Below are 10,512 nucleotides of genomic sequence, written 5' to 3' on the forward strand. Positions count from 1 at the left end.
GTCCCGTGAAATGAGGACTTTTATTATCACATTTTACACAGAGACAGAGGCCCACGGAGGCAGTGGTTTGTCTGAGGTCACCACACACCCAGGCCAGGATTGAGCCTGGTGGTCTTTTTTTTTTTTTAAGTATATCTGTTTTTTTTTAAAGATTTTATTTATTTATCTTTAGAGGGGAAGGGAAGGAGAGAGAGAGAGAATATCAGTCTATAGTTGCCTCTCATGGGTCCCCTGCTGGGACCTGGCCTGCAACCCAGGCATGTGCCCTGACTGGGAATTGAACCACGATCCTCTGGTTCACAGGCCTGTGCTCAATCCACTGAGCTACACCAGCCAGGGCTGTTTGTTTCTTTAAAGATTTTATTTATGTATCTTTAGAGGAGAAGGGAAGGACAGAAGGAGAGAATCATCAATGTATAGCTGCCTCTTGTGCTTTCCGTGCTGGGAACTGGCCTGCAACCCAGGCATGTGCCCTGACTGGGAATCAAACCGAGATCCTTTGGTTCACAGGCCCGCGCTCAATCCACTGAGCTACACCAGCCAGGCAAGCCTGGTGGTCTTGACCACTGCATCACACTGCCTCCCCTGCCCTGGATGTTTTGCAAACTGATCCCCATTCCCAGAGGCCACCCTGAGAGGTCCAAGGTGACACTGTGGTTAGTGGTGCAGCTGCGGCTGGAGCCAGTGCTTTCTGAGGGTGGGGCCAGGACACAGGCCAAGCGGCCACGCTCAGGTCCAGCAGAGGCAGGTGGGGAGCCACAGGTGGCCCTCGCCACAGAGCCTGTAGGAGACGAGGTTGTGTCCCACCAGTTTCCTGGGTCCATTCTCCAGGCAGCAGGGAATGGCTAAAAGTTAGAGACCCAGAGAGACACAAAGATTCTAACAGGAGCCCAGGTCCCACCCCATGGCCCCAGTGTTAGAATATCATTCCAGGAGCAGATGCCAAGTTTTTGCCTCCTGAGCCCTATTTGACTCAGGTGGCTGGGGGAGAAGGCTGAGAGTCAGGAGAGGGTGGACACAGAGTGGGAGGGACAGGGCTCCAAGCTCTGGCAAGTGCGCGCACACACACACATTGCTTTTCTTTGGAGGCCCCCAGGTGAGGAGCATTAGAGATGGGTGGGTTTCCAGCAAAGAAGGGTTCCTGGGAGACATGGGTGCTGGAGTTGGGACGGGGAAGGCCTGAGATGGGGGGGGGGGTGCAGAGGGGAAGGACAGCATCCACCTGGACTTCATGGGGGACAGGGACTGTGAGACGGGAAGGGGCCCTGAGGCCAGGCTGGGAATTCATCCTGTAATCGTGAGGGCCAGCCCCTCCGGTGGTCTCTTCCCACATCACTCCAAGGACCAGCGGTCCCCATGCCCTCACCCCCTCCACCCTTCTCCACCACGGTGCACGCTTCCATGTCCTCAGTGTTCTGGGAGGTGAGGGTTTTCGAGAGGCTCAGCACCCCACCTTGGGACGGGTGCTGTGAGCTGCTGATGGCTGTTGTGTGCCTCTGGGCTGGGCTGCACCATTGTCGCCTCCTGTGTGGCAGCTGCAGCAGGCGTGCTCCCTGGGGGCCCCCCAGCAGCCTGGCCTCAGCTTTGGTGGGCAGGGTCGGGACCTGGACACCAGGCGAGGAAGGTACTGTCACCTGTTCTGCCCGGATGCTCACTAGTTGGGTTCAGTCCTGTTAGCCCAGTTCCTGCTCCAGGGCACTTGGTTGCAATGCGGTAAGATTGGGTAACATTTACTGAGCACCCACTGTATGCCAGAAACTTTGTGCTTGTCTCACTTAATCTTCACACAAGTCTATGGGAAAGGAATTACCACCCTCATTTTGAGGTGATGGGAAACAGGCTCAGAGTTTAAGTGACTCAGCTCAGGTCACACTGCTGGCCACGCCCTCTGGCTCCTTTCTCTCCAGAGTGGTGGTCTCCTGGAAGACACCCTTCTCTGCAGTCCTGTACCTTCAGGCACGGCTGGGTGGGGGTCACCAGCAAGGATGATGACCCCCCAGCCAGGCCTTCTTCCATTTCGACTGGAGGGAGATGGGGTGTTTTTGCTTCTCTTTGCTGCAGACTCTACCACATTTAGTGAACAGGGCACAGGAACTGGTGCATGGGGGCCCACCAGGGCCTAAGACCAGCTGGGGTGTTTGGCAGGAGGGAGTGATGTGACTGGGGAGAGGGCAGAGGGAATGACAGGAGGGAAGACCATCCACGGACATGGACTGATGACCAGGTCCACAGGCAGTGGACGGGAGTGTGGGTAACCCCCTGGGGGAGCTGGTAGACCGATCCCACTGAGCCCTCCGTGGTCTGCTCCCTCCCTCTAGCATGGGCACCTTGGGTCAAGCCCGTGGAGACATTTAACCTGGGGCCAGCTGCCCACCGGTAGGGGCTTCTGGGTGCTCACTGCGGCCACAGTTCCCCTCACCTGGTTGACCTGTCCCTGCATCATGAGGTTTCTTCCCACCCCTTTCTCTGCCCAGCAGCCCCCCCCCCCATGTGAAGCTCGAGAAGTGCTCCACACCAGCCTGGAGTTGCACTGGGGCTGAACCTGCAGACAAACAGCCCTTGGAACAGAGAGGGGTTTATTTCCCTCTTTTCAGTGAATGGCGGCTGAAGGGGCTGTGCAGGGCCAGCAGAGCCCCAGGCTCTTCTGGGTTGCCACCTCCCACTCCTTTGCCTGTGTTTTTCCAGCTGGTGGTTGCCCAACAGCTACCACACGACTGGGGTTTAGTCCACATTCCAGGCAGGGCAAGGGGCACTGGTAGGGTGGCACCGCCATCAGCAGAGCAGCTGCTTCCCCACACACCCCGTACCTCGCTCGGCCTCACCTGGTCACCAGGGGCTCTGGAGCAGCCGGTGTTCTAATTAAGCAGGACTGGGATCGGGGAGGGGAGAGGGGAGGGGATCTCGGGCAGGGCAGTGCCTGGCAGTGCCGCCTGGGGCGGGTGTCCTGTGGTTCAGCAGATAATTGTTGAACCCTATTGATGTCAGATATATTACTTTTCTGTTACCCCTAGAACAAATCACTGCACATTTAGCAGCTTCAAACAGCACACATTTACCATCTCTGTTTCTGGGTCAGATGTCCAACACGACGGGACTGGGTCTTCCGCTTCAGGTCTCACTCACAGGGCTGAAGTCAAGGTGTGGCAGGCCAGCTGGGGAGGCACCAGCTTCCACGGCTTCCACAGCTTCCATATTCATTCAGGTTGTTGGCAGAATTCAGTTCCTTGCAGGTGCACGACTGAGGCCCCAGCGCCTTCGTCTTCGAAGCCAGTGAAAGCACGTGGATCCCTTCTGTTCCCAGTCTTCACCCCTGCCCCCACCGCCACATCCCTCTGACTAGCTGGAGAAAATTCTCTGCTTTCAAGGGCTCATGTGTTACATTGGATTGCCCCAGAGAGTCCACAATAATCCCCCGAATTACACTTTCAAGTGCCTTTTGCCTTGTAACGTGACATATTCCCAGGTTCTGGGGGTTAGTGTGGACACCTTTGGAGGCGCTCCACCTGCCTGTCACGGAGGTACAGGGTCAGGAGGCAGGCAGAGGGCAATGGCCAAAGGAGACCGTCCCCAGCCTCCTGAACTCACCCCCTAGAAAGGAAGATTAAATCACAGAGAGAAATGTGGTCAGGACAGGACAGGTGCTGGGCCCATTACAAGACCCGACAGAGCCAGGAGCTCCGGGGGTTTGCCAAGGAACTGAGCCCAACCGAGTAAGGGGAGGGAAAGTGTGGGCAAACTGAATTTCAGGACCAACGCCCCAGGCAGGAGCCAGAGAGCAAGAGAGGCGGTGCAGGCCTGGGGTGGCAGGAAGGTTGCCAGGGCGTTGTGACCGTACTCCCTCCAGTATCAGAGAAAACTATCGCCTGTGTTCAGGCCACCAGACCCTCACAGCACCCTTCTGGAACGTGGACATTACTGGCATCCCCAAATTACAAGTGGGGGAATTGAGGCTCAGAGAGGTTAGAGCCAAGTAGCCCAGCTAGTAAGAGGGGGGATTGGGAATCTTATCCTTAGGAAGCCAGTGCTCACTGCTGTGGGAAATGAGGTGGGGGAGGGTAAGAGCAGAATTGGCTCCCAGGCTGTTTGATCAGAAGAGTCTCCCCTGCTCCACAGCAGCACCCTGCAAATGGCTTTGGCTCACCTCCCAGGGCATCACAGGTATTTGCTGGCCAGGCTCCACCTGGTCATGCACTTTGTCTCAGAGAGCAACCACCCACGGGTTGGCTCTTGAATCTTCTGCCTGGAGTCACTCATGTCACTACTGTCCACATTTCACTGGGCCAGGCAAGTCATTCGACCAGATCTGCTGCTAGGATCAGGGAAAGGGGCTCCTCCCCCAAGAGCCCAGGCGGGGCCAAAGGCAATGCCAGCCAGTTAGGTGGTGGTGAGGTGGATGGAGAGAAGGGAGGATAAAGGGGCCAGGGAGGAAGAAGGTACATTTCACTGGCAGGCAGTTAGTGTGGGAGGGTGAGTAAGGCACTTGCGCTGGGACACAGACAGTGGGAAGTGCTGAGTGGGCTGCTGGAGCCCAGAAGAGCGCCCCGGGTTGGAGCTGCTGCACAGGGTGCATCAGCCAGTGCCTCGGGGACTGTCACTGAGGCCAGTCTGTGCTGTGCCACCTAAACCTATTGCATCTGCCAGACAGCACGGACAGGACATCCCTGCAGGGTTCTGAGGACTCAGCCAAACATCAATCTTGATTCCAAACCCATGGTTAATCTGGTCATTTGTATAGGGTTTTCTTCCAGTTTTTCTGCACACATTTCCTATGCATTTGTTTCCAGTTCTAAGTCTTCGGTACACCAAGACTCAGCTGAGGCATTGGGTATGCTGGGCTACTCTGTGTTACAAAGTGCAATTTCAACAGTAATAGGGGTGTGTGTTTTAGCTGCAGCCAAAGCATACATCTTCAGGACATTTTTTAAAAGCTTATTTTTCTCGATGAGTATTGGTATTAAGTATTAAGTATCTGTTATGGTATTTGGGGCTGCTCATGGTCTAATTTTTATTACAGTATTCCTAACTTTTAAAAAAAAGTTTGTTTGATTATCCACTAGCAAATCAAAGACCATTCATAGAATTCCTGACTGCCCCAACCCAATCTGGTAAAAATGCACCATTAACAATAGTCAATAAACTAAAAACAAAGGCATGTTTTGGTAACTTGGAAATACCACTTTAAAATTTAGCCCTGGCTGGTGTGGCTCAGTGGACTGAGTGCCAGCCTGCAAACCAAAGGGTCACCAGTTCGATTCCCTGTCAGGGCCCATGCCTGGACTGTGGGCCAGGTCCCCAGTAGGGGAAGTTCGAGAAGCAACCACCCATTGATGTTTCTCTCCCTCCCTTCCCCCTCCCTTCCCCTCTCTAAAAATAAACAAAATCTTAAAAAAATAAAATGTTATTGAAAATATCCTGAGAAGAATTAATTAGTCTTACATTTAAATATCTTTACTAAATTAGAAAGTGTCATCTTTATTATGGTCTATGCAATAAAGTATAGAGTATAAGAAATCTTGAAAGGAAATTATATAATTAAGCTGAATAGTGAACTTAATTAAATAAATGAATTTAAGGACCCGAGGTAAGCTGCTACAGAGGTGGGGTTTGGTAGTTTTTCACTCTGTTAAAAGCACAAGGACTTTCCTCTTGCTTTCCAGAGATGGGCTTTTGTTTTCTTAAAGCAGTCGGGTAAATTATACTTTCATAAGCAATACTGAAGCATTTATATTTTTCTCCCCACCCAATCCCTCTAGAATTTGGAAACCCTAAATCAATATTATATTTTTATGGTAATGTGTTTATTGGCATGAATCCATTGAGAATCTGATTTCTTTATAATAACACACATAAAGCCAGCTTCCAGTTGTGGTTTGATTAACCAGAACTTTGGCTGGAATGTCATGTCTTAGAGGGCCATGCCTGGACTCTGGATGTTATCAGAAAACTTGAAGGAATCAAGATTGACTCTGAAGCCAATATGAGCCCCTTGAAGAAAGGGCCTGGTCCCTTTGCTTATTTATATAGTTTATGGCAGTCTTTCAAAAAGCCACTGAGTAGACAAAGCTTATCTCCCTGGCAGGAGCGCCACTTCTGTTCCTTTTTCCATAACTGGCCCCCAATGCTTGATCAGTTAGCCAATGACCGGTAAGATTCCCCAAGGGGAGAACCACCTAAGACAGGCATGTTCACGTGGAGGCCCCAGGGAAGGACTTGGGGGGCTATAAAGAAAGGGGGTGATGGACCCTTGCCCCTCAGCTTTGATGGAGCCTGAGTCCTCAGTCTATCTGTGAGAAGTCTCCGAGAATTCCTTGGCTATCTGCCTCCTCTGCCTGACTTAAGCCTGGAACAAGGGGCGGTGCAGCCCTGTGCTGGAAAGAGTGGGCTCCCGGGGTGATCACACCTGAGAAAGGATATGTAAAATCCTGTGAAGCCTGCTTTGCTAATGCTCTTAGTTAAATGATAAAGGTCCAAGCAGGAAATGAGTTTGTTTCCCAAAGTCTTGTAGCTTTTTAGCTAATACACCCTTACTCTGAAGAAGCCCTAATAGTTCTTTGTATGCTATCTATCATTTGATCTTTACTGCCTGATTAATAAGTTGTACCTGAACTCCTGTGGAAAAAAAAACACAATAAAAGCCTGTCTAGGCAAGGGTCAGGGCACTCTCCCCTTGAGGGTGTGGCCAAGCCGCTCTGAGGCACTCCCTCCTTGAGGGAGCAGCTGTGTGGTCCCTTTTCCTCCACAGGATTCGGTAGTCCGTGTGAATTTGTCTCATATCTCATCCATGATGCCACAGGCACCGCAAGTCGGTGCACACGTCAGTATACGAGAGAGACAACAGATTTAAATTTCTCTCCCTCTCTTTTCCCCTCCATTTCCCTCTCTTGAAAAAGAAATAAAATCTTAAAAGCAAAAACAAACAAAACCTCTGCCTGCACCTTGATGTTAAGATGGGCTTTGGGACCAGAGTCCCCCATTTTTTTCAGGGGATCATTGAAAGGGTCAAGCTAGTTTCCCAGCTGGCCTGACTGACCCAGTGGACTGCTGCCCCCTACTCAGTTACCCCCACTCACTTGGTATCCCTTGGCTTAATGGAAACTCCCATCTCACACAATAAGACATCTGACATCAGCCATAATGGCCGGTGGTCAGACTGACCCTCCTGTAACCTGGGAACAGCCGAGCCTTGTACCTAACCCATTGTCCCCACTCACATCCTGAAACCCCAGAACAACAGGGTAACCCCTCCCTCACTCCCCGACAAACCTCACACCTTTTCTTTTAAAAACCCCATTCTTGCCCTGGCTGATGTAGCTCAGTGGATTGAGCATGGGCTGTGGACCAAAGGGTCACAGGTTCCATTCCCAGTCAGGGCACATGCCTGGGTTGCGGGTCAGGTCCCCAGTAGGGGTCACATGAGAGGCAACCACATGTTTCTCTCCTCTTCCTCCCTCTCTTCCCCTCTCTCTAAAAGTAAATTTAAAAAATCTTTTTAAAAAACCCCCCATTCTTGAACCTGGGATGGTTAAACTGGCCAGGTTAAACTGGATAGTCCCTGAGTTAACAACAGTGACTAAATGAAAGAACTGACCAACGAGGAACAGACAGATTCCTGGCCGTCAAGTAGACAAAGGCTTTAAGGAAGTGCGCGAAAACAGGAACCTTCTGGGGAGCAGGCTGGCTGACCCTGTCCGGGTCACCTCCGCCCCCAGAGGTGACATCACCAGTCACTGGGGCGGAGCCTCCGCCGGCGGTGGCGTCACAGGAGGTGGGGCCGCGGCCACACTGGGGCGGAACTGGGCGGCCGTCACGTAGCTCAGGTTTTCTAGCCGCCGTTGTTCGCGGGTGTAGGTTCCTGTGTCCCAGTCCTCGCCGTCCTTCCGCTATCATGCCGATGTTCGTGCTGAACACTAACGTGCCCCGCGCCTCGGTGCCGGACGGGCTCCTCTCTGAGCTCACGCAGCAGCTGGCGCAGGCCACGGGCAAACCGGCCCAGGTTTGTCGGGAGAGAACTGGAAGAGGGGGTGTCTGCCGGCCGAGGTGGGCCGAGGTGGGCCCGGGCTGGGGCGGGGAGAAGCGGGAGCCGCTTCTTATTGGGGAAGGTTCGAGGGACACCCGGGGCTGGCAAAATTGTTAGGGTCCTCTCACCGCTCCCCTTCCCCCCAGTATATCGCGGTGCACGTGATTCCGGACCAGCTCATGCTTTTCGGCGGTTCCAGCGAGCCGTGCGCGCTCTGCAGCCTGCACAGCATCGGCAAGATCGGCGTCACGCAGAACCGTACCTATAGCAAGTTGCTGTGTGGCCTGCTGTCCGAGCGCCTGCGTGTCAGCCCAGACAGGTGCGGGGGACTGGGGTCACTGGGGGTGGGGGTGGGGGACGCCGGGCGCACAGTTTACAGCCCGCGACCACGCACATTGCTCAGCCCTACTTCCATCCCCCGCAGAATCTACATCAACTTCTACGACCTGAACGCGGCCAACGTGGGCTGGAACAGCTCCACCTTCGCATGAGGCCTACACCACCCCCATCCAGCCGAACCAGACCCTAGACCCCGTCGCCCGCCCGCAGTATTTGCCCACCTGGCTCCCAGCGACTTCCCGCTTCAGCGGTCGGGAGAAATAAATTGTTTGGAGACTGCAGCTGCCTTGGTTTGTGGTGGAATCTGTTCCTGGCCGGGGCAGTGACTGGGGAACCAAGGCTCAGAGAGGTGCCCCCTAAGAATCTGCTGCCCTTGTGCTTTGACCAGCTGTGCCCTGTGCTCCCCTAGAAGAAGGTCCAGTCTTGGTTGGCATCCTGCCTGGGGCAACAGACCCAAGAGTCAAACTTGAATGAGAGCCTCCCAGGGCCATTTTGTGACTCTATTGAGTCCGTTTCCACCAGTGAGTGGTCTAGGGCTGGCAGGGAAGAGGGGAAGAAGGCTTGGGTTGGGGTCCAGATCTAATTGGCCCGGTGTGGAGATCAGCTGGGCTTTGACCTTCTCTCAGCCCCACTTTCCTCCATCTTCATATGAGCAAAGGGTATCCTCAGGAAAGAAAGCCTTTCCTCTCTAATCCAGGTCATTCGCTGCTAGGTTGGCATCCCAGTTTCTTAACCTGGAAAATCTCATTGTTCTGGAACTTTGGGAATTGGTATCAAGGCCCAAAATGATTGGGGGATGGGATTACCGCTTTGTGGGGGTGATGGTAAAGCAATTGTAGTGAGTGCCCCTGATGCCCATCCTGCCAGCCCGGTGGGAGTTCTGCTTACTCAGGCCAGTTGCTTTGGGCCAGAATACTTCCTCACTCCACAATGTGAGAACCTCCATGTACCCTGGCAGTGGATGCCAAGCAAGGCCACAGACAGTGACAAGCTCCTTCCTTGGGAGGACTGCCAGTGGCCCAGCCCGTCCCACACCCACAGCCCTTTCTCATGGCGTCACTGACATCCCACAGTTGTGAGCAAGAAGCTCTCCCCACTCAGCCTCAGTCAGTTCAGCCAGGGGCAATGTGGATTCACTTCCAGAAAAGCACTGAGAAGGCAGAATCAACTTGGAGTCAAGATGGGTGTGGCCCGTCTTTGGGGTGTCATGGCTCTTACACAGAGGTCTGTGAGGGGCTTTCTCCAGCTTACCTCAGACTCATTCGGTTCTCCATGGAAGAGCCGTGGAGCCTCCCCTCTGCCTCCTTGTTGGGGTCAGGAGTGTGGCCCCAGCTGCAGCCGAAGGTCCCACTCAGCCTAGCTGTGGCCTTGGTTCTCGGCGCCTGCCACTTAATAGGCTCCTGCCTATCTGCCTCGACCCCAGTCTTTATTGCGTCTTCTCAGCTCTCACGTGCCTCCAGCCCCCCAGTTCCTAGCAGGACCTCTTTGCTCTGCTTCAGCCCTGTTCTGCCTGGCCCTCAGCCTGAGGTGGGTGGTGGTTGTGAGGGAGCAGGGCAAAGGTCTCTCAGCGTTTAGTCCAGCTCTCTCATTTCACAGACGGGAACACTGACCCTGGGTTCCCTGGGTGGGGCCCTGCTGGGTGGGCTGCCTCCTAGAGCTTGGCTGTACGTTCATCCTCACTGTCACCAGCTAGAGTGTTTGCCTGAGTCCACGCCTGAGCAGTGAGTGTCTCTTCAGCTCAAGTGGGGTCTCTGATGGCCAAGGAGGCAGGCAGTCCGGGCGCCCACTGCATTGAAGACTAGAGGGGCTCAGAAGCCAGAAATTAGTCTGCTCCCTGTCACGAACCCAGAAGCATCAGGCTCTGGGCCATGGCACCTTGGAAAGGATAAAGGGACCCATAGTCTTGACCCTGCCCACCATGCTCCCAAGTTCCCTGGAGCTAGTAGCAGGCCCTTCACCTCACCCCAGCTTCATGTGTTCCAAAGCACGGGCTCCACCATCTGCCTAGCAGACTGTTCCTCAAACGACCACCCCAGGGCCCACAGGGGTGTGGTCAACATTCAGAATGGCAGTGAAAACTAATTTTCAAACACTTAAAAGCAATGTGTGGAGCAGATAGTGTGGAAAGGTGATGGAGGGGCACAGACTGCCACCTG

General features: G+C 53.8%; 1 protein-coding gene across 1 annotated transcript; it reads left to right on the plus strand.

Moving 5' to 3' along the window:
- Positions 1-7,775: 7,775 nt before the first annotated feature.
- Positions 7,776-8,641, plus strand: MIF (macrophage migration inhibitory factor). The gene is made up of 3 exons (XM_037067347.1): positions 7,776-7,993; positions 8,164-8,336; positions 8,442-8,641. Exons 1-3 carry the CDS (start codon positions 7,886-7,888, stop codon positions 8,506-8,508), a joined length of 348 nt encoding a protein of 115 aa, XP_036923242.1. The 5' UTR covers positions 7,776-7,885; the 3' UTR covers positions 8,509-8,641.
- Positions 8,642-10,512: the final 1,871 nt, after the last annotated feature.

This window comes from Sturnira hondurensis, unplaced genomic scaffold, assembly GCF_014824575.4.
Source record: "Sturnira hondurensis isolate 20B ecotype Veracruz unplaced genomic scaffold, ASM1482457v3 Scaffold0017254, whole genome shotgun sequence".
Classification (NCBI taxonomy): domain Eukaryota; kingdom Metazoa; phylum Chordata; class Mammalia; order Chiroptera; family Phyllostomidae; genus Sturnira; species Sturnira hondurensis.

Coding starts and splice junctions, on each gene's coding strand:
- MIF (XM_037067347.1), top strand. CDS start 7,886: ATGCCGATGTTCGTGCTGAACACTAACGTGCCCCGCGCCTCGGTGCCG. Junction 7,994..8,163: donor CCACGGGCAAACCGGCCCAG/GTTTGTCGGGAG, acceptor CCTTCCCCCCAG/TATATCGCGGTGCACGTGAT. Junction 8,337..8,441: donor CTGCGTGTCAGCCCAGACAG/GTGCGGGGGACT, acceptor CATCCCCCGCAG/AATCTACATCAACTTCTACG.